The 20,413-nt window shown below is 41.1% G+C and overlaps 2 protein-coding genes across 3 annotated transcripts in view; one reads left to right on the top strand and one right to left on the bottom strand.

The window, feature by feature from the left end:
* Nucleotides 1–1,941: 1,941 nt before the first annotated feature.
* On the bottom strand, nucleotides 1,942–13,255 carry NOA1 (nitric oxide associated 1). Of its 2 annotated transcripts, XM_036852915.1 has the most exons (7): nucleotides 11,985–13,255; nucleotides 10,672–10,836; nucleotides 9,835–10,040; nucleotides 6,976–7,107; nucleotides 5,829–5,945; nucleotides 2,708–2,828; nucleotides 1,942–2,262 (listed from the first exon to the last, which is right to left on the bottom strand). In XM_036852915.1, the coding sequence occupies exons 1-7, from the start codon at nucleotides 13,117–13,119 to the stop codon at nucleotides 2,063–2,065; spliced, it is 2,076 nt and encodes a 691-aa protein (XP_036708810.1). In that variant the 5' UTR covers nucleotides 13,120–13,255; the 3' UTR covers nucleotides 1,942–2,062. The 2 variants fall into 2 exon arrangements, with proteins under 2 accessions (XP_036708810.1, XP_036708811.1); XM_036852916.1 differs by lacking the exon at nucleotides 5,829–5,945.
* An 86-nt stretch (nucleotides 13,256–13,341) lies between these two features.
* Nucleotides 13,342–20,413, top strand: part of POLR2B (RNA polymerase II subunit B) — a 46,850-nt gene continuing 39,778 nt past the window's right edge. Inside the window, exons 1-3 of the mRNA XM_036852914.1 lie at nucleotides 13,342–14,117; nucleotides 16,547–16,619; nucleotides 19,883–20,033. Of these exons, the coding sequence (XP_036708809.1) occupies nucleotides 14,099–14,117; nucleotides 16,547–16,619; nucleotides 19,883–20,033 (243 nt within the window). The 5' untranslated portion in view covers nucleotides 13,342–14,098. The remainder of the gene's footprint in view (nucleotides 14,118–16,546; nucleotides 16,620–19,882; nucleotides 20,034–20,413) is intronic.

Genomic DNA, 20,413 nt, shown 5'->3' with positions numbered 1-20,413 from the left:
AACTTTCTTATAGCAAATCCACTGTGGATCAGTTGGATAGACCGGCAGTGATCCTGGGCTGCATTAGGTTGGCAGAATGTAAATTAATAGCAGATTCTAGCAGCAGTTCTCCACTGTCTTATGCTCGGAGGGCCTTTTTTTTTTTTGTCTGAGCTATTATAACCACCCTTTCCTGGCTTTCCTGCCTGTTTTTGCTGAGAATCATAAAAGGTTAGGACTGAAAAATATATAGTGTAATTCCCTCATTTTATAGATGAGAAAATGATGACCCAAAGAGACTAATATAACCAGGGAAACTGAAACTTACTTAGTAAATTGCACTGTTTGAAACTGCTAGCAAGGTACATTGGAACATTTTTAGATATGCCTCGGTCAAAACATAACCATTGAATTTTAGAGGTAAGAGAAACCTGAGAATATAAGTTATGAACATTTAAAAATGGAATGTTTGCTAGTAGGTGTAAAAGCCTAGAGAGAAGATAAGGAGGGAGAAATGTTCTGCTCTCTAAAATACATTAGAAGTTTTCAGGGTAAATACAGCATCAGTTTTGGGGTTCTGTATTTTTCCACAAATGCCAAGTTTACCATATTTTCTTCATTTAATCTAAAGATTCAGGCCTAAGCTCCAAACTATGAACAGTACATAGAAATATAATGGTCACAACTTTAACTTGTAAAATTAACAGTATTTCATTCTCTCCAAAATCAACTAGAAATCGACTACCAATCATTTTCTCAACTTGGGAAGCTACCGCCCTCTAGAGGTTGGGTCTGGAAACGTCAGGGGTACTTCTCAACTATCACGATGAGGGATGGGGCTGGGAAGTTGTTCCTGGCCCTTCATATCTGGGGATAAAGGATGCACATAAAGAACTACCTTCCCCAGGATGTCAATAGTATTCACTTGGAAACCCAAAGAAAGTGAGATCTACAGAGTTTTGACAAGTTGCATTTTAAAACACTGACCGTTTATCCTACAATGACTTAGTGAGAAGGGAGCTAGAGTGTACACATTGACAGAGGACATGGGACTATTGAGAAGTTCATGCCAAACCTGAGTCTATAGGAAGCTCATGGATCTGCGTTTCAGGCCAGCTTACTCCACGAGCTTTTATCTCAACATTGGGATCTGGGACTTGACTGGCCAGTTAATTGTCCACAGCTGTAGTGCCACTTACTCAATTAGGAATACATAAAGGTAAAGACTTCTGACTGATGTAATGTTATACAGTGTTTACAGGCAAATGTTGATAAAATGGTTAAAGTGCTCTGATCCTTGCAGAAGAAACCGAATGCCAGAAAGACATAACATGAATTCTTTTCTAAGATTTTCAGGCCCTTTTAGGTTATGTAAGGGAAACTTCTTGTTTTCCAGCTTCTATTCTCCCCTTCTTCCCTTAAGTAATACAAGTCTGAAATCCCCATTTCCCTCTGCATCCTCCAGCTTCCCCATGGGGGGTGTGGCCGTGTAACTGTTGAGCAATGGACGCTGTGAGTGGGCAACTTCCAGCACTTCCCCCTTCTTTTCAGTAGGGGAGCCGCATGCTCTTCACTCTCTTCTCTTTTTCCCATTGCGAAAGGATGACGACTTGAGCAACCACCTTAGACCCAGAGATGGAAGCTGCGGCACGTTCCCCCAGTCGGGTCCTTGGATGACTACGTGGAGCAAAGCCACATACTCACTTCTATCTCATTTAAGCCAATGTATTTTGGAGAAATTGATTTTCTGCCATTTTTTCACATGGCAACTGCTAAGCTGCTCTCTCAACTAGACTCCAAATTAGAAATGCCATCTGGTTTCAAAAAAATAGTAGTGGGAGAAACCTGAATGTAGCAGAACCCCATTTTAGGTATATTTGAACCATAGATACACACATATACATACCCTACCAAAAAATAACTTGTGTTTACAAACTCAATTCATTAAAAAGAGGCACGGTCCTTGGTAGCTTAAAAAGGGTGGCGGAAGGCTTTATTATAGCAATATTTAATGCAATGCAATGTACACAGTATGTTCTATATCATTAATGTTCAATGTGAACAGGTCAGCTTCATATATTTATTATTTTTTCTTTTTCCGCAGATTGTACACAAGGGCAGGAGGCTTTTTGGTTTTATAGGCCACGCTTCTCCGGATGCGCTCTCCTTTGATGTTAACTACATGTGGCAAGAGTGGGCGCCGGACCGTCAGAACTGTTCCTTGAGGTGTGTAGCCTCGGAGGTGCAGTTTGTCCTTGAACTGCGGCGTTACTGCTACCCAGCCTATGCAAGAACACGGCAGAACACAAATGGTGTTAGCAACTTCTTATTAAAAACACCAAACACAGCTCAAAATGGAAACCCAAGGGAGGCTACTGCTGTCTTTCACTCTATTTTTTAAAAGCATACAATGCATTTGTGAAAAGGTACAGATTTATTTTCAGAGTAGTTTACATCTTATGAATAATCTAGTATGTATTTCTTAAAATATTCAGCTTATGTCAGTTAAGGCACATCTGTATAAAAATATACTAAAAGTCAGTAAGGCTACTTTATTCACCTTTTAAAAAGTGCTTGGTGTAGGGACCTCCCTGGCGGTCCAGTTGATAAGACTCCGTGCTTCTATTACAGGGGGTGCGGGTTTGATCCCTGGTCAGGGGGTTAAGATCCCACGTGCCGTGCGGTGTGGCCAAACTAAAAAATAAAGAAGTGCTTGGTGTACAATTACCTGCAGAGGAGAACTTGATGTCAGCCACTGCTTCAGATTCCCCAAGTCCTTCATCTAATGTGATGTCTTCAGCAACAAGAGGAGGAAATCCTGCCATTCTTTCTTCTCCACCCATTGGAACCTTCCATTGGGAGGAGATGAAGATATGTGGAAGTTCAAATTAAACCCCTGATAACTCTAATATTAAGTAAGGCACTGATAAGATATTACTGTACAGGTATCAAGAATAAAATCCTTTTAAACATTCAACTGTTAAAAAAACCCATATCACACTTCTAGGTCAAATGAAAAGCCCGGGAGCTTTGTGATGGATGAAGCCTAAGATCCCAGTGACAAGGGCCCTATGCAGGCATCCATCTGGTGGTAACCTCCAGACAGCAGAATCTTGCTTTATTAGCTTACAGTTTTTACAGTCCTCCATAAAGCTTTAGACACAATAATTTTGGGCAATTAAAGCAACATCCTTCCAAATACCTTAGTTCTTACAGGCCTGGCTGGACACAGAGATTAATCCCTGCCTCATTACCTCTCAAGGGTACATGGATAATGGGTAAGATTCAGCTTCTATGTTTACAGGTGTTTCCATGAATTGGAATTAACTGGATAATAATTTACCTGTTTATTAACAGATCTCTCTGTGTTTAGCACTAAGGACACAAAGATAGCTATTACAATATGTTCTATATGGTCCCTACCCCCGAGGAGATCAGAAGGTGGAAACAGCAAGTAAATAAATTACAAGGTAAGAAACGTGATGAGAGGCATCTACTAAGTACTGTGATTGTGAAGGAAGTAATGAACGTGGTTTGGTCAAGGAAAACATTAATGAAGAGCAGAATTTGAAAAATAGATTAAAGTTACTCAGTGGAAAGGTATCCTGGGTTAGTATCATGTACAGACACAGAAATTGGAAAAAGGATAATGAGTTCAGAGAACTGTGCAGAGTATGTTATGTGTGTGTGTGCATTAGTGATGAGGCTATCAGTTTAGAGTTCTCTCAGTAATGTGGAACTACCAAGGAATTATAAGCAGGAAAGAGAAAAGAATCAAAAAGGAATACTGCGGCCTGCTTTGTATTTTGGAAAAATCTGCGTAGTGCAGGGTTTCTCAACCTCAGCACTATTGACCTTTTGGGCCAAATAATTCTTTGTCCCGGGAGGCTGTCCTGTGCATTGCACAATTTTTAGCAGCCTCTACTCAGCATCCACCAAGTTGTGAAAACCAAAAACGCCTCCAGTCTTTGTCAAATGTTCCCTTGAGGTAAGAGTCAACCCTGGTTGAGAACTACAGCTGTGGTGGGGTGAGGGTGGGCAGAAGGCAGTGAAACTGGGAACTGGGAAAATACCTAAGGATCTCAAAACAGCCTAAAGAAAGTAGATTACAGTTTGGACTATGAGGCTGGTCTCAGTGATCATCAGGAGGCAGGATTGACTTTGACTTGGGAGGTGAGTAAGAAAACCAGAAGGCAAGGATGAGCCACAGAGCAGCCCAAGAAACCATTTGTATTACACCGGGAGAGAAGCCTCAGTGTTGCTTTGAGAAGTATCAGTGAGTCCACTCTGAAGACTACACAGATGCATGGGGGTGGAGCCCTACCCTGCAAATCCTACATGTCTCTGGAGTATTAACTTTAGGGCAGTTATTTCGATGGAGTTTTAATTTCACTCTAGCTTTCTTAGGAAATCCAGAGAGAAAGAAGCATTTACTTCCCAAGTCAGGTTGGTTTTATCCTTGTTGAAGGGCAGGTGTGTATTTTGTGTTTTGACTTATTTTCAGTTGTGTGAGCATTAATTAATGGTAAATCACCTCTTCATTGGATGTACCCACTATTTTTGCAGTAGGTATGCCCCATAATCTTCATCACCACAAATACTTACATAGCAGTGACAACAGTCCCCTTGCACTTGATCTTCTCCATAACCTCGTGGTGTAGGTGCAACAGAGAGAGGTAAAGGAAACTTACCTAGTCACACAGCTTCGTTAAGTGGTGGAGCAGAGCAGGATTTGGACCCAGCCTGGCTCCAGAGATCTTAACTATCATACACTACACACTAGCCAACAGTGTGTACCCATGTCTGGTTAAAGATCTGTAAACAGGCCCCATTCAGTCTCTGGTGAACTTGCAACAATTTCAGTGGCATAGAAAGGGCACAACGGGGACTGCAGAGGATGGGACGTGAGAAGCAGGAGTAAACTTGATTGTAAAGAGGAGGAATGAGTGGGACACTGAGTTTTGTTTTGTTTTTTAAAGATTAGAGAGGGACTTCCCTGGTGGTCCAATGGTTAAGACTCTGTGCTCCCAATGCAGGGGGCCCAAGTTTGATCCCCGGTCAGGGAACTAGATCCCACACACATGCCGCAATGAAGATCCCAAGTGCCACAACTAAGACCTGGCGCAGCCAAATAAATTAATTAATAAATAAATATCTTTAAAAAATAAAGATCAGAGAAATTTTAACACACTGCTTAACAGGTCAAAGGAAGGAGCAAGTAAAGCAGGAGAGAGGAGGTACGATAACCTGTATGTGCCTGGGATTAAGAACCTGGGAGGAGAGCTTTTCCACTCATACGAGGGCTTCTCAACTCAGCACTACGCACCTTTTGGACCAGATAATTCTGTGTTGTGAGGTGCTGTCTTGTGTATCGCATTACGTTTAGCATCATCTCTGGCTTCCACCCACTAGATGCCAGTAGCGTCACCCAGTTGTGAGAAAATCTGTAACTTCTCTTCTCTCACAGTATACAGCACAACTTTCTGCAATGATGTGACCGCTGGGCAGTTGAAAAGTGGCTAGTGCAAGCGAAGAACTAAATTTTAAAGTTTATTTCATTTTAATTAACTTATTTAAATAGGCACACGGGCCTACCGTATTGGACAGTATGACCTAGAGAAAACCCAGCTCTGTCACTATTCTAGGATCAGTCCAATCCAACATCCCTTTTCTATAGGAGCCCACCTCACGTTATAGTCAAAATCCTCAAGGTGAACAGGGTCAGGGGAGAGCTAGCTGAGAGTGTAACAAAGATGGTTCTGTCCAACAAAGGCTTTTTTAGCAGGGCCGTGGGACTATCACAGGGTGTGTTAACCTAACTATGCAACCATCAAAGCGTGTTGCCTCACCTTGAGTAACGTATGACCCCTGTGCCTCTGATATATAGTGTCCGCCTTGTCCAACGAAGTAATGTGAACGGGAAGGAAGTTGGAAGCCACAACTGTAAACCAAGCTGACTGATTTCCCTTAAGAAAGGAAGAAGGAACTTATTTTATACAACGAAAAACTTGCAAAACCAGCACATTACAAGGTATGATTAAAAAAAAAAAAATTGGGGGAATTCCCTGGTGGTCCAGTGGTTAGGGCTCTGCACTTCTACTGCAGGGGGTATGGGTTCGATCCCTGGTTGGGGAACTAAGATCCTGCATGCCGTGCAGTGCAGCCAAAAAAAAAACAAGGTGGGGGGGGCAAAATATGGCAGAAGCACTGCATTTCACCCATTTATATAAAACTATGATTTCTTCCATAGGTTTGTTGATACTTAAAAAAACCAAACAAACGTCTATTATAAAAAACAAAAGAAAATACTGTCTGCTTTAAGTATCCCTGTGTAAAGTTTGGTTTAAAATGTTAACATTCTATGGTCTCTATGGAAATACATAAGGTTTTAAGTGTGTATGCTTAAATTTCCAACAAATTATGAACAAACACAAAACCAAGAAGTGTGCTAAGGCAATGGCTTGCAGGTTGCATTCAGTGTTGTTGGACATATCTATGTTTCATTTTCCATTTTTCTCCTCACTTTGGTAAAAACAGGGATCAATTCTATAGATGCTCTAAAATCTCTGAGTGATGCTATGTAAATGAATACCAAACCCAAAAACACATCTATAAAAGTATACACATCATGGAATATAAAGAGCGTGGAATTTATTTAATGCATATTAACCCTGCACTTAAAGGTATGACCTCTGATTTCCACATAAGACAATACCACAGGAGAGGGAAAGTATCTTTGCTTAATGCCAAGCTGTATGGGGCACTCGACTGCCTATTGAAGATATAGTTTTTTAAGACTTATTACTTTTTTTCCCCCCATTTCATTATCCCAGGTTTTTATTATAGACATTTTCAAACACACACAAAAGAATAGTATGCCAACCCCCACAGTCATGACCTAGTTATCAACATTTTGCTAGTCTTGATCGTATATCTGCTTCCTTAAAGTAAATCCCAATACTAAAGTCACTTTTCAATGGTACGGACTTTCCTTACCTTCAGAAAATCTATGCGGCCTATGGCACCCAAAAATAGAACCATTCCTGGTTTAAGCACGAAAGTTCTTGGAACAATGGAATGTGTTGGCAAAACAGTATTTACTTCTTTTTCTGTTAGAAGACTTAAAATCTGTAAAGCAGAGGGCAGATTTTTTAGAGAATTACTTTCAATGAATGTCTGATATATTGTGCTTTACCTGTAAGATAAAAAGTTATTATATATTCCAGGCTTCACAATAAATCAAAGTATGTATTTTAGAATTTGCTGCACATAAAATTCACATATTCTTTCTAAATGAATCAATTTATAAATGGCTTTACTCTTGTTTCACAACTTAATCTTGAGTAATGGCAAAATAACCTTACAGGAATACGAAACAGCAGCATCCTCCGAATTCTGTCAGATTTGCTGTGAACTGAAGACACTGATGATTCAATCCCAGGAGAGAAAATATGTTCTCTCGTCAAGCCTTCTAGGGAGCAGTAGTTTTCAGATAAAGGTAAGGTAACGTGCTATATTCTGTCCTAGTGGCAGCTATGCATGCATTAAATGAAAATGATCACCCCATTCTTAGAGCAGGTAAAGAGCTAGAAGAAGCTTTTCTAAATTCCAGTCTTTGGTTTCCTTATTTCCTCCAAATACTCAGCAAAAAAAATGAGAGAAAGTTATGAATCCTGTGGCTTCTAAGGATGAAGAGTTCCTAAATAGACTAGAGAAAATGGAAAAGAAAAGCCAGGCGGTACAAGATTCTGGTAAGACTTAGGGAATCAAAATCTGATTTAAAAAATTTTGAGAAAGTAAAAAAATGGCGAAAAATCTTTTGTGAACTTGCTTCTTAAGAAAAATAACAAGGAGATAACAAAATATGTGATATCTAGGGAGACTCACAAGAGAATACCTAAGGGGGCTGTTAGTAGTTTTCTTCAGTATTTGTGCTTGAAAAGCACATTAAAAGCCACGTGCAGTAAAGAAATATTTTAACCCTTTTAGCAGAGACGTTAATACTTCACAATAGAGTTCCTTGGTTCAGTTTGGGAAACACTGGTTCAAGGCATTAAATAAATATATCAATAAACTGACAGAAAATCAAACTGCCTGAGAGAACTCTTATATCTAAAAACTTGAAGGTCTCACTGCAAATTAACAAATCTGAATTTGCGAGTTAGCAAAGTCTTGCCTTTCTGACTAACTGACAAGAGGATATACATGACTGAAGTAACTGCTATCCCTGACCTAACTGAGCCTAAAACTGAAGAATGAGTTGGTGAAGTTAAGGTCATAGAACATTACTAGGAAGCAGTACAGTTACTCTGAAGTTCTGGATTGCTAAGGAAGTAAAGACTGGACACAATTATTCTAGGAGAGAAAAAAAAAAGTTAAAAGATCTATATAGGTACATCAAATTCTGAGAATGAAACTATAAGTGATTCTGATGAGGCAAAGGAAGGAAAAGTATCTAAGAATCTAATGTTGTTTCACAGGGATATACAGAGATAACTAGGTGATTTAGAACCTGGTCACTAACCAGATTCAAAGGAAGCTGATTAGTGGATCTGTTGAAAGGCAGTATCCTGGATACACACTTGATTCAGTCAATGACTTGGATAATGATCAAAACTGCAAATGAGGGCTTCCCTGGTGGCACAGTGGTTAAGAATCCGCCTGCCAACACAGGGGACACGGGTTCAAGCCCTGGTCCGGGAAGATCCCACATGCTGCGGAGCAACTAAGCCCGTGTGCCACAACTACTGAGCCCGTGTGCCACAACTACTGAAGCCCGCATGCCTAGAGCCTATGCTCCGCAGCAAGAGAAGCCACCGCAACGAGAAGCCCACACGCCGCAACGAAGAGTAGCCCCCACTCGCCGCAACTAGAGAAAGCCCACATGCAGCAATGAAGGCCCAACCCAGCCAAAAATAAATAAATTAAATAAATAAATTAAAAAAAAACTGCAAATGAATAAAAGGTTCTGAGATATAACAAATATGTAGGATATAGGCTGAATTTAAGATAAAATCAAAGTTGCCCGGGAGATCCTGCAACTGGACTGAAAAGATATACAAGGGCAAGATAGGTAGAGTTGATCCTATTCTAAATTAGGTTCATCTGAGGGCACTTACATAAGAAAGTTAGTTCTTTGTGTCATACTTTCAGGAACAAAAACAAATTAGAATTCATTCTGGAAAGGGTCCTTTGTTCATAGCCTATTCTCAGAATGGCTATAGGAAATGAAGACAAACCGTCTAGATTATGTCAGCACAGTAAGTGCTCCATGTCTGTTGGATGAACTAATGAAAGAGAAGAAAAGGGTAGAGTGAGGAAGAGAGAGGATATTATACTCTAAAACATTTCAATGTCTGGCAAAGGGAACTAGACATTATATTTGTTCCATACACCTTTGGGGAACAATAGGTACAAATTACAGGGACACTGCTCGGCTCAATATAAAGAGCAGGGTGACCTTGGGAGGTGAGATGACACTGCTTCAGCTGATGGTGAGTCACTCCTTACTTCAAGGTGGATGCACCTCCTGGTGAATATGTTATAGAGGGAACTCAAGCATGGAACAGGTGGCTGGACTGCAGTGATATGTATGACTTCTTCCAACCTCAAAATCTAGGATTCTGTAAATGTCTCCCTAACTAAGGTAACAACCACAAGGATAGAAGTAGGTTGTTAGCAGTGACGTCTACCAAATGGCATACAGTACTTGATGGCATATAGATTCATCCCTGAAACGCTTCTATGCATGAATCAGAACTGAGTCTAAAATGAAAGGATACCTCTTTTTCTGCCAATTAAGACAGTACTCTTGCAATTGAAAGTTAATGTTTCTAAAATACATTAAATACCTACACAATTTTCTTTTGTAATTCCAGGGGTGTCATAAAACCAGTGGGCATCTTTCACATCTTGTGGGGTCAATTCTACTCGTTTGGTGGATTTATCTGCAACCATAACAGGTTCATTTCCCATGTCAAAGGCAAGTGAATCGGCATCAAACTCAAAGGCAGCTTTATCCTTCTGTTCTTCTGAATACAAGAATGTTCTTCCAACTCTTCCTAGAACAAGTTATACTGAAGTTAGTAGTCACTCCTTTAAAGCTTTTGACTCGAGACAGGTAGTTCTTATGTTTGCCTCGAAGAAGTTACTAGGACTAACAGTGGTGTTTGGAAGGAAGTGAGACCACAATGATACTTTTGCTTTATTTCTAAATGCAGTGGGAGTCAGACTCTTGCAATGATCAAGTATGTGTGGCTGGCTGTGCACACTGGGCGAAGGGGGAGAGTGCTGGGAATCAAACTGTTTTTAGTAAAGACAGGTTATAAAGAGATACCAAGGAAAGGGGGAGAATCCAATTTAAACCTGCTACAGGTCAACAACTTGTACTGGTGTGTAAGGAGGGGGCTGGTATCTTAGTGAAAATGCTTCTGTTGCTGACAGTGGCCAGATAGGCAGTTATTTGCATTTCCTTTCCTGGATTTCTCCAAGTATCTACTGTCTCAATTTTCCCAACACAATGAATTCTGGGTTTCCAAACAGTAGCCTTGCCTCTAAAAGGCCTCTATGTTCCAGAAAGAGGAAGTGTCTCCCCACAAAAACTGGCTAGCCCCAGAGAGCTCTATTTCAGGTTGTTCTACAGAAAATTTTAGCATAGACCTAAGGAAGAGTTTTCCTATAGAAGATGCTTACCTACTACATAACCATGCTTTTTCAAGAGATTAAGTTTATTTTGTTCTTGCTGACTGAGATCTTCTTCTGCTTCAGTTGCACCTCTTTTAAGCCTTTTTTGCCTTTGAAACATTCTGTAAGGAGTTGGGTTACAAATAGGAAACTTCAGAAGGTTTAATGTAGTACCTGAAATACCAAAGAATACATACGTTGTTATAAACGTTGTACAAGAAAATGGAATAAAACATTTATGAGGATCTACAGTGTCTTGGATACTGTGATTATTTCTCTTAACTTTCATGACAACCCTCCACAAAATTATTCTTACTTTACAGATGAGGCAATAGGTTCAGAGATCGGCCCACAAGCTCAACCAGAATTTGAATGCCAAATCTATAGGCCTGATCTTTTTCCATCTTCTGCATACTCCTAGCCGGTATAAAAGCACTTCTGTGTATAAGTCAACCAATGTCCCTGACAGAGAAGTACAGCTTATCAAGCAAAGTTCAATACTGGTTTCAAAGGATCAAATGAAGTAGTTCGTTTTGCCAACTGTTAGATACAAACAGGTCACAGAAGGACCCATTTTGCAATTACTACAGACGTTTCTTGAAGTCACAAAGTTGAAATTTCTTTCCAACAAAGCCACATATCATATTGCATTAGTGAATTATTCAAATGTTAAATCTGTATAGTACTCTCCTGACTAAACTCAAGATATGAAGAGTGAGACTGAAGGGTGGAGGGAGGTTTAGAAAGTAAAAGGACTTTCTGGAGAAACATACAAAGAACTAAAGTTACGAGGGAAACCTCCAAGAGAGCAGACACTGCTTTGTCCCCTGGTTCATCTACAGTGCCTAGAACAGTGACTGGTACCTAGAAGTACTCTAATTATTTCTATTGGAAAGTTACTAAAACATATATTGAATTTCCAAGCATTAAACTGACACAAAAGAGAAATGTGACCGAAGTAGGTAGAGAATTTTTAAAGGAAGCCCCCAGCCAGCCCCTGGTGTACATTAAGGAAGGATATAGGACTAGGTGCCTGAACTACGATCAGACTTCCAGCTTCTCAGAAAACGAAGGAGGGTACTTCCCTGGTGGTGCAGTGGGTAAGACTCCACGCTCCCAATGCAGGAGGCCTGGGTTTGATCCCTGGTCAGGGAACTAGATCCCACATGCCTGCCACAACTAAGAAGCCAGCCTGCCGCAACTAAGGACCCCAAGTGCTGCAACTAAGGAGCCTGCCTGCCTCAATTAAGACCAGGCACAACCAAATAACTAAATAAATATTAAAAAAAAAATACGAAGGTGACGGGCGTCCTAAGGCTCACCAGGCCAAGAGGAGATGGTGGCTCTGTCGATAGCCTCAGCGCCCTTGGCGATGCAGTAATCGGACTCCAGGAGCGTGTTGAAGAGAGTGGACTTGCCAGCGTTGGTGGCGCCAACCAGGTAGACGTCGCCGCGGTAGCGCCAGGAACGCTGGAGCGCGGAGATCAACTCTTCGACTCCATAGCCAGTCTTGGCGCTGATGAGCCGCACGTCTCTGAGCACCGTGCGGGACCTGGGCGAAAGATTCGCATTCTCCTCCCCGTCCCGTGGCCGGTCCCCGTTGGGGTGTTGTGGCCTTCGGTAGCCAGGGGGCGGCAGGAGCCCGGCGCGGGCACAGTCGTCCCACAGTCGCTCCCGGAGCCGCTGTCGGTAGCCGGGAGTATCCTGGGGCAGAAGGTCCACCTTGTTTCCCAGCACGATCAGCTGCTTGGGGCCCACCAGCGCGGGCAGGTGGGGCAGCAGGGCGTCGGGCAGATCAAGCAGGTCCACCATGTAGAGCACCAGGGCAGGCTCGGGCCGCCGCAGCGCGGCGGTCACCAGCTCCAGGTACTGCTCGCGACTCACCTGCAGGTGCAGGGCGCGGCAGTGATGCACCAGCAGCCAGCAGCGCTGGCACACGGTCTGCGCCAGCCCGCCGTCCTCCTGCGCCGCCGCGCTTAGGAACTTCTCGCTGGGCAAGTAACCGGGCACTCCCGGGTCCTGGCAGTGTAGCTCCGCCCCGCAACCCGAACAGTTCAGGCCGCTGGGCGGCACCGTCGGGTCCGGGTGCCCCCGCCAGCCGGTGCGTAGTTTCTGCTGCCGCCGCTCCTCCCGTCGCTGCAGCACCCGTCGCTCCTCCTCCTCCTGCCGCTGCTGCAGCTCCCGCAGCTGGTCCTGGAGGGTCACTGCGGGCTCCGGATCCGGGACGTACTCGGGGAACAGAAAACTCTCCTCCATGTCAGCCCTTCCTTGGTTATCCCCAGTCGCTGTCGCGCCACGGGGAAGCCCACATCCCAGGCCGGATGGGTGCTGGGAGGTGGCGTTGGCTGCACCTCTCCTCTCGAGGAGCTTCTCCCGGAGGCCATGGAGCCCTATCGTGGGAGTGGATCCCCGCAGAAGGCTGCACAGCAGCCTACAAGTGAGGCGCGCGGGCAGCATGAGAAACGCGGGCGTGGGCAAAGGGGCTGAGTCACCTTTTCACGCGTGCTCTGTGGCCCCAGACGTGCGTAAAACAGTAGCGACAGCCCGGGACTACCTGAGAGCTGTCATTTTTCAGCGTCGCACTTCAGCTCCTCCTCCCGCGTCTAATCTCGTGAGTTCTCGCGATGAAGGCTCTGTGGTCAGAGAGCCCATTTAAAGCGGAGATAAAGGCTCCGGGCACCTAAACTGGGGTGGGTTGGCCGAATAGGCTAGTGAGTGAGGGTTTATCCACTTTCAGACTTCTTAAACGCGCCGCTGGCACTACCTGCTGTTAAGAAATCACATTTTTTAAAGCTTCGTGTTGTTTTGTCTTTCGGACTGGAAAATAGAAAATCTAATGCCGCAGACTTATGGCCACAATTAAAACCTTTTATTAATACATCTTCTTGGCTTTATTTTTTTTTTTTTTGGGTGTCATTATTTGTGCAACGTTAAAAGTAATATTTCTTAAACATTTTTTAAAAATTTGACTATGGTTTATGTACACAGAAATCATTTTTTAAAGCTTCGTGTTTTTAAGTCTTTGGAACCGAAAAAAATAAAGCATGGCTACAACGAAACTCTTTATTATTAAATCTTCTTGACTTTTTTTTTTTTAGGTGCCATTATTTATTTGTGCAACAACACTGAAACACAAAGTTTCATTGGCTGGATCCGACTCAAACTGCAAGGAACGGGCCTCATTGTCAGGCACGGGAAACTTCAGCCCACAAATCGCGCATGCACAATACTAAACCTTAACGCAGCTTAACCTACCCTTCGCGCAGGCGCAGACCTTAATTGGCGTCTTTGTGGGCGGAGCTTCGTGTGGGACGCAGAGTATTCTGGGAACGCCGGAGACGGAAATTACTTCGCCTCACGCTGCGGACGTCGGAGCAGCTGCGCGCCTTTCCGTGTGTGATTTCCTGAGTTAGGCGTTCGGGAACCGTTTGCCAATATGTATGACGCGGACGAGGGTAGGTGACTACTCAGAACACTCCGTGGCCACCCATCTAAGGGGGGAAACGTGGGTAGCTGGATGAATTGAGGATTTGCGGCCTCCTACCCGGCCCGCCGCACCATGGCCCCAGTCGTTTCCCCACACTCCCGAGGCCGCGAACGAATCCGAGATTTTGAGAGGTGGAGGGTGCAGGGAACGTAGCCTTTATCATCTTGGTCAGGGTGACTGTTGTTCTCTCCTCTGTCTGCCCTGGGTGAATCTGACACTCCCTTCCCGTGTTGAAAATAGCGCGCAGAACCATGCGACAGGTTCCGTTGTTCCGACTTTGAAGCAAAGGAATCCTTTCTTGATTTCCCTTAAGGCCAGATTTAATGAATTTATGAATAGTTGGATTTTTGAGCGTCAGCCTGTGCCAGGCATTGTGTTAGGCTCTGGAAGAACTCCGGGGACAAGGAATATAGTTTGTGTGTGTGTGTGCGGAGCGGGGGCAGGGTTTGGTTTAGTTTGGCGTTCCTTCATGCTGTCATATGCCTAAGTAAATTATCGTAAAAGATGACCTTTACATTTTCCGCGAGATGACACAGTTCTAGATGGTATGTATTTTAACGAACAGGGACAGTATGTCTTTGTTTTCTTTTTACATGTAGAGTTCGTAGTCACGTGTAGTGTATTTTCATTGTATATTTTTAATGCTCCCTCTTCCGTTCTCCAAAGCTGCTATTTCAAAGTTCGTTTTCTTCTAGCTCCCAATCTCCTGGCCACCGCTTACATTTCTCTTTATTCCCTCAGCTACTTCATGGAGAAAATAGAAGCAAAAACTTAAACTCTACTGTTTAAACTTCTGTCTCATTTTTATTTTGCGTCTAGAAATTTATTAGCATCATTGTATTCTTTTTCTTAACTCCTGAGGAAAAAATTGAAAAAAATTTTTTTCAGTTTAATTTTTTGAGTAGGTAATATAGTCTCATTTCTCAGAGGCTAGAAAACATAAAAATGTTAAAAAGGATAAATGATCTACAAGTATAACTAAAACTGGCTTCATTATTACCTCTCCTTTTCCAACCTTCCTACTTCTCCTGGGTGGCTGTGATAATAACATCTAGTGTGCCATCAAAGCTAGAAATCTCCAAGCCATTTTAGATACCTTTGTCTATTTTACCTTTCCCCCCATGTGTAGGAGTCAGTAATTCCAGACCATTCAAGAAGCACTTATTAATAATTTATTTTGGATATGTATCAAATTTTGAATCAAGGTTAAGTTTTACAGACTGTATATTGGTCAGTATATAGAAAAACAAAAATACAGCACATTTATTCTTTTGCATAAGAAGATGAGACTAATATTAGCACCAGTGCACACTGATTTTTCAAATGCCCCATTTTATAAATTACTGTTGCTGCACAAACTCCCCAAAGTTTTGCTGCTTAAAAATTATTTAATATGTTCATGGATTAAATAAATGAGTCAGGAATTTGGACAGGCATAGTAGGAATGGCTTGTCTGTTGCCTGATGTCTGGAAGACACAAAGGCTGAGTGTTGACTGCTGGGGGCTGGGTGATCTGGAGTGTTTACTCATGTGTCTGGCATCTAGCCTAGGAAAACTCAAGGACTAGGATTGCTGATTGCAGCATCTCGTAAGTGGGCCCTCTGTTTAGATTTTCTCACCTAAGTAGTAGGAGTTCTTAATGGCAGCTCAGGGCTCCAGAAGTAAGTGTTTCAGCAAACAAGGTGGAATTGCATTGTTTTTCCTGACCTAGCTTCTAAAATCGTGTAGCATTGCTTTAGCTGTATTCTCTTAGTTATGGGAGAGTCAAAAACCCACCCAGATTCAAGGGGAGGAAGCATAGACCCCCTATATCTTGATGGTAGGAGTGTCAAGATCACTTTATAAAAGAGCATGTGAAATGGAAGATAGTTGTGGCCATCTTTGGAAAATACAGCCTGTCATCCCTGTCCATGTGTGAAATGTTGCTGTAATAGACAGCCCACCTTAAGGTATTGCCCAGCTATTGGAGTCCTTTGCTGACTCCTCCCTCTTAACCTGATCTCTGACTCCAGTCTCTGAGGAGCCTATTGATCAGAGGATTATGAGCTTGCTCCTAGTTATCATTATAGTTAGTTAGTAATGAGAATTATGTGGGCTTCTTGGAGACGATGGAACAGTTACAAATTCACACGACTTGCACTGAACCTTTCTAATGAGCCCTCTTTGTGTATTGGGAGAATACCTATGTGACGTAGACCTATGTATGTGTACATATATACCTATGTATGTTGTTTCATTACAGTTCAAGTAATGTGATGACTGAAATTCTAAAGAAGTGGGATAAAGTGATTGTTTTTTATTTAGTAAAGAGTAAATGTGTTTTTGCTACTTCACATCATAGTAAGATGTGAGCTAGTAGTATTTATTGCAAGTGAGAATGATTTTTTTTTTTTGCAGATATGCAATATGATGAGGATGATGATGAAATCACACCAGATTTGTGGCAAGAGGCATGCTGGATTGTAATTAGGTAACTTTTTAGACCAAACTGAAGAAGTTTTAAAAGGCACTGTAAATTGTAGAGGGATTTCCTGCTTATTCTGTGTTTGAAAATTAGATGTTCTATGGGAATATGCTGCATGAGAGCTGGTTTGTCATTTTATTTAACTTTTAAAGTATTTTGATATACAGAAAAGTTACACAAAGAATTCATGTACACCTCACCCAGATTCCCTAAATGTTAACCTTATGCTGTGTTTTCTTTGCCTTATTCTTTCTCTATCTACGTATTTTTTTTTTCTGAAATATTTGAGAGTCAGTTGTTTACCTAGGAATATTCTTTTACATAATCATAATCTTATTAAAATAAGGAAATTAATTGATACAGTAATCTTATTTAATCTAGAGACCTTACGCAGATTTTACCAGTGTCCTAGTAATGTTCATAGCATAATAAAAATTTTCTTATCCTGGATCCAACATAAGATTATATATTACATCTTGTTTTCATGACTTATTCTTTTGTCTCCTATAATCTAGAACAGTTCCTCAATCTTCCTCTTTCCTATTTTTGTTTTGGTTCTCAAACTCACCATCTCTCCACAGCTTCCCATGGCCTCACTTTTTTTTTTTTTTTTTTTTTCCTTGACATTTTTGAAGAATATAGGCAAATTATGTTTTAGACTGCCCCTCAGTTTGGGTTTGTCTGATGTTTCCTCATGATTAGGTTCAGATGATTACTTTTAGCAACAGTGATGTTCTGCTCTCAGTGCTTTGTATCAGGAGGCACATGATTGCCTATTTGTTAAATTACTGGTGCTGTTAATTTGATTCCTCTTGGTTTTCTCCTTGTTTTAAATGGATAAAGTTATAACAGGTGGTATTTCGACCCACATTCCCATCCAATTCTAAGTGTAATTAAACTGTAATAAAACTCAGCAGGAAGCCTTACATATAGGTAAGAGAAGTAACTTTTAAGTAATAAAGTAACATCCTGCTATGTTAGGATATAAAATGCTACAAGTCTCCTCACTTACCAAACTGACAGGTGCTTTGTATATAGTAACATTTTGATGCCTGTTTGAGCCCCACCGTCTCCAAGATGCACATCCTGTCAGTTGACACTCTCCCTTTTCAAAGAGCACAAGCTTCTGAGCTTCTGACATTCTACCAGTTGTATATGGAATAAAACTGAACCTTTGCTGAATGTTGTTTTGTTAAAACTATGAGTTTTGGGGATGTAAGTATGTATTTATTTTTCCTATTAAACATGGGCTATAAACACTTTGTATTGAGACATTTGTATCTTCTATGATTTTGAGTATTAAACACGAAGAGACATTTTACTAGGAAACAATAACTAGCCAGATATTTGGAGTATGCCTATATTCTGTGATTGCCAGGGAGAAAGAATATTTTGATCTTAGCCAAAAAAAAATTGTTTTCAACTTATGTGACAAATTGCTCAAGGATTATATATGCTATTTGACAAGTCCTTGCATTTAACATTTGTTACAGAATAAAATGCCGTTTGATTTTTATATTTTAATTGATTATAGGTGCTTTAGTTATTTGTGATATGACATTTTGTTTTTTCACTATTTAATATCAAGTGATCTTTCCCAAGCACTGTAAATGTGATATTACTTAATATATAGTGACTTCAGTAAGATGTCTCTTGGACAATCGTCATGGTAGTAGATACCATAAATAAGAACTATTCAAATAGTTTAGGTGTTTAAGGGATGGCATTCTAATGAAGTACTGTCCTAATGATTTTGGGGAGAGTAACTATGGTTCAGCTTCCTGGGAGGATGAAACTTGTCCATAGTTTTTTAAAGATTTTTCATTGTAAATTGTCCATAAAAACCATTGCTGTTTACCTTACAGATTGTGCTTTCCATGTGCTTATGTACCAGTGGCTGACCCAAATGGTTGTGAGAAATTTTTTTCCTGTCAGCTCACAGTCTCTACTGAAGGAAGTTGCCTCCACTCTTCTTGAGTCTGTGCCTTATACAGGGATGAATGTGTACTGTGTTCTCTGCCATAGAGAGCTTCTAATATTGGTGGCCATGGTTGATTGAATCAGGGTGGAACCTTGACCCAAAGCCAGCCAATCTGTAGGCTGGCCAGTGACGTGTGAGGTGATCTGATGATGCCAAAATGGGAGGCTGATGATTAGTTGGGCTACGCATGTTGTCTCAGAAAATTGATGTGAGGATGGGGGGAGTTAGTTACTAGGCAGAGAGGGCAAGGAGCTAAGTCCAGCTATGCAGCTCTTCCTGTGTGGTGGTGAGGGGAGAGATTCCTCTTGCAAACAGTGTGTCTACTCTTTTAGAGTCTCTGTCCTTCTTTAGGGCTTCAGTGTGATTTCTGTGTCTATACTAATAGCTTTGATCTCTTACCCTTGCTCCATTTTTAATCAGTCATTTGCTGAGTATTTTCACTTGAATGACTTAGTCTCATCTTACCTTTAACATATTCAAAGTAGAATAATCTTTAACCTAAAACCGAAGTTCTTACACATGCTATATTTTAGTCATTGATATCATTTTCTTCCCTCTTATTCAAATTAAAGTTCTTATTTTTATCTTTTTTTCCATGCTTTTTTTTGTTTTATAAGTTTTAGGTGGACAGCGTTATAGTTCAACATCTGAATACACTACAGAGGGATCACCACCACAGTCTAGTTACCATCCGTCACCATACATTTGACCCCCTTCACCCATTTCACCCACACACTAACCCCCTCCTCTCTGGTAACCACTAATCTGTTCTCTGTGTTTGTGAGCTTTTGTTTTCTTTTGTTTGTCGGTTGGTTTTGGTTTGGGTTTTTTTTTTTTAAGATTCCACGTATGAGTGAAATCGTGTGGTATTTTTCTCTGACTTTTTTCACTTAGCATAATATTCTCTTGGTCTGTCCATGTTGTCATTTATTTTTCTCTTTGACTATGCATTTCATTAGTTTTGAGAAATGTTTCAAGAGGTTGGATGAAATTTATCTATAAAGGACATTTATAAATTAGGGCTTCCTTATAGTTCTTATGTTATGCTTTAATAATTTTACCCACAAGTATGTCTCATTTCCCCAAACTTAACAATAAGTTCTACAAAGAAAGTGTTCCTAGTCTCACCTCTTTTTTGTATACCTCATAGTATTTTATGTAGTGATGGGTGCAGAGTGTTGGTATTTAATGATTAGTATTTGTCGAATTTGATGATAATGAAAATGGGGAAATATGCTAGAAAACATCACTGAGTTGTAACTGATTATGAACTCAAATATTTTCCCAGTTCCTATTTTGATGAGAAAGGCTTGGTGAGACAACAGCTGGATTCTTTTGATGAGTTTATTCAGATGTCTGTTCAAAGAATTGTGGAAGATGCTCCACCTATAGACCTACAAGCCGAAGCTCAGCATGCTAGTGGAGAAGTTGAAGAACCGGTAAGATGGTTCAATAAAATAACATAAATAAGGGTATTGATTTGAAATTTCGGTCCTTCTCTCACCTGGCTTAAAGGTTAAAAAAAAAAAAGTTAGGAGGTGTTTTTATTAGTGTACTTAGAACGTTTCAATCAGCTCCTGATTTATTCTTACTAATGGAGAGATGCATTTTTGCAAGTAATGTAAAACCCTAATTCTTATTCAGATAGTATGTGTTTAATAGCCAGGAAGAGGAAACTCAGAGGTATGATGAACTACAAAGAGAAGCAAACCAGAAATAGTCATATTGCCTCAGAAAATCCCACTTTTTTCTTTCACAGAGTAAGGAATCAGAAGAAAAATAGGTGAAGGACCTTTTTCCCTTGATTATTTGTTGCACG

The sequence above is a fragment of the Balaenoptera musculus genome, chromosome 5 (genome assembly GCF_009873245.2).
Source record: "Balaenoptera musculus isolate JJ_BM4_2016_0621 chromosome 5, mBalMus1.pri.v3, whole genome shotgun sequence".
Lineage (NCBI taxonomy): Eukaryota > Metazoa > Chordata > Mammalia > Artiodactyla > Balaenopteridae > Balaenoptera > Balaenoptera musculus.
This window is presented reverse-complemented; position numbering and strand designations above follow the sequence as displayed.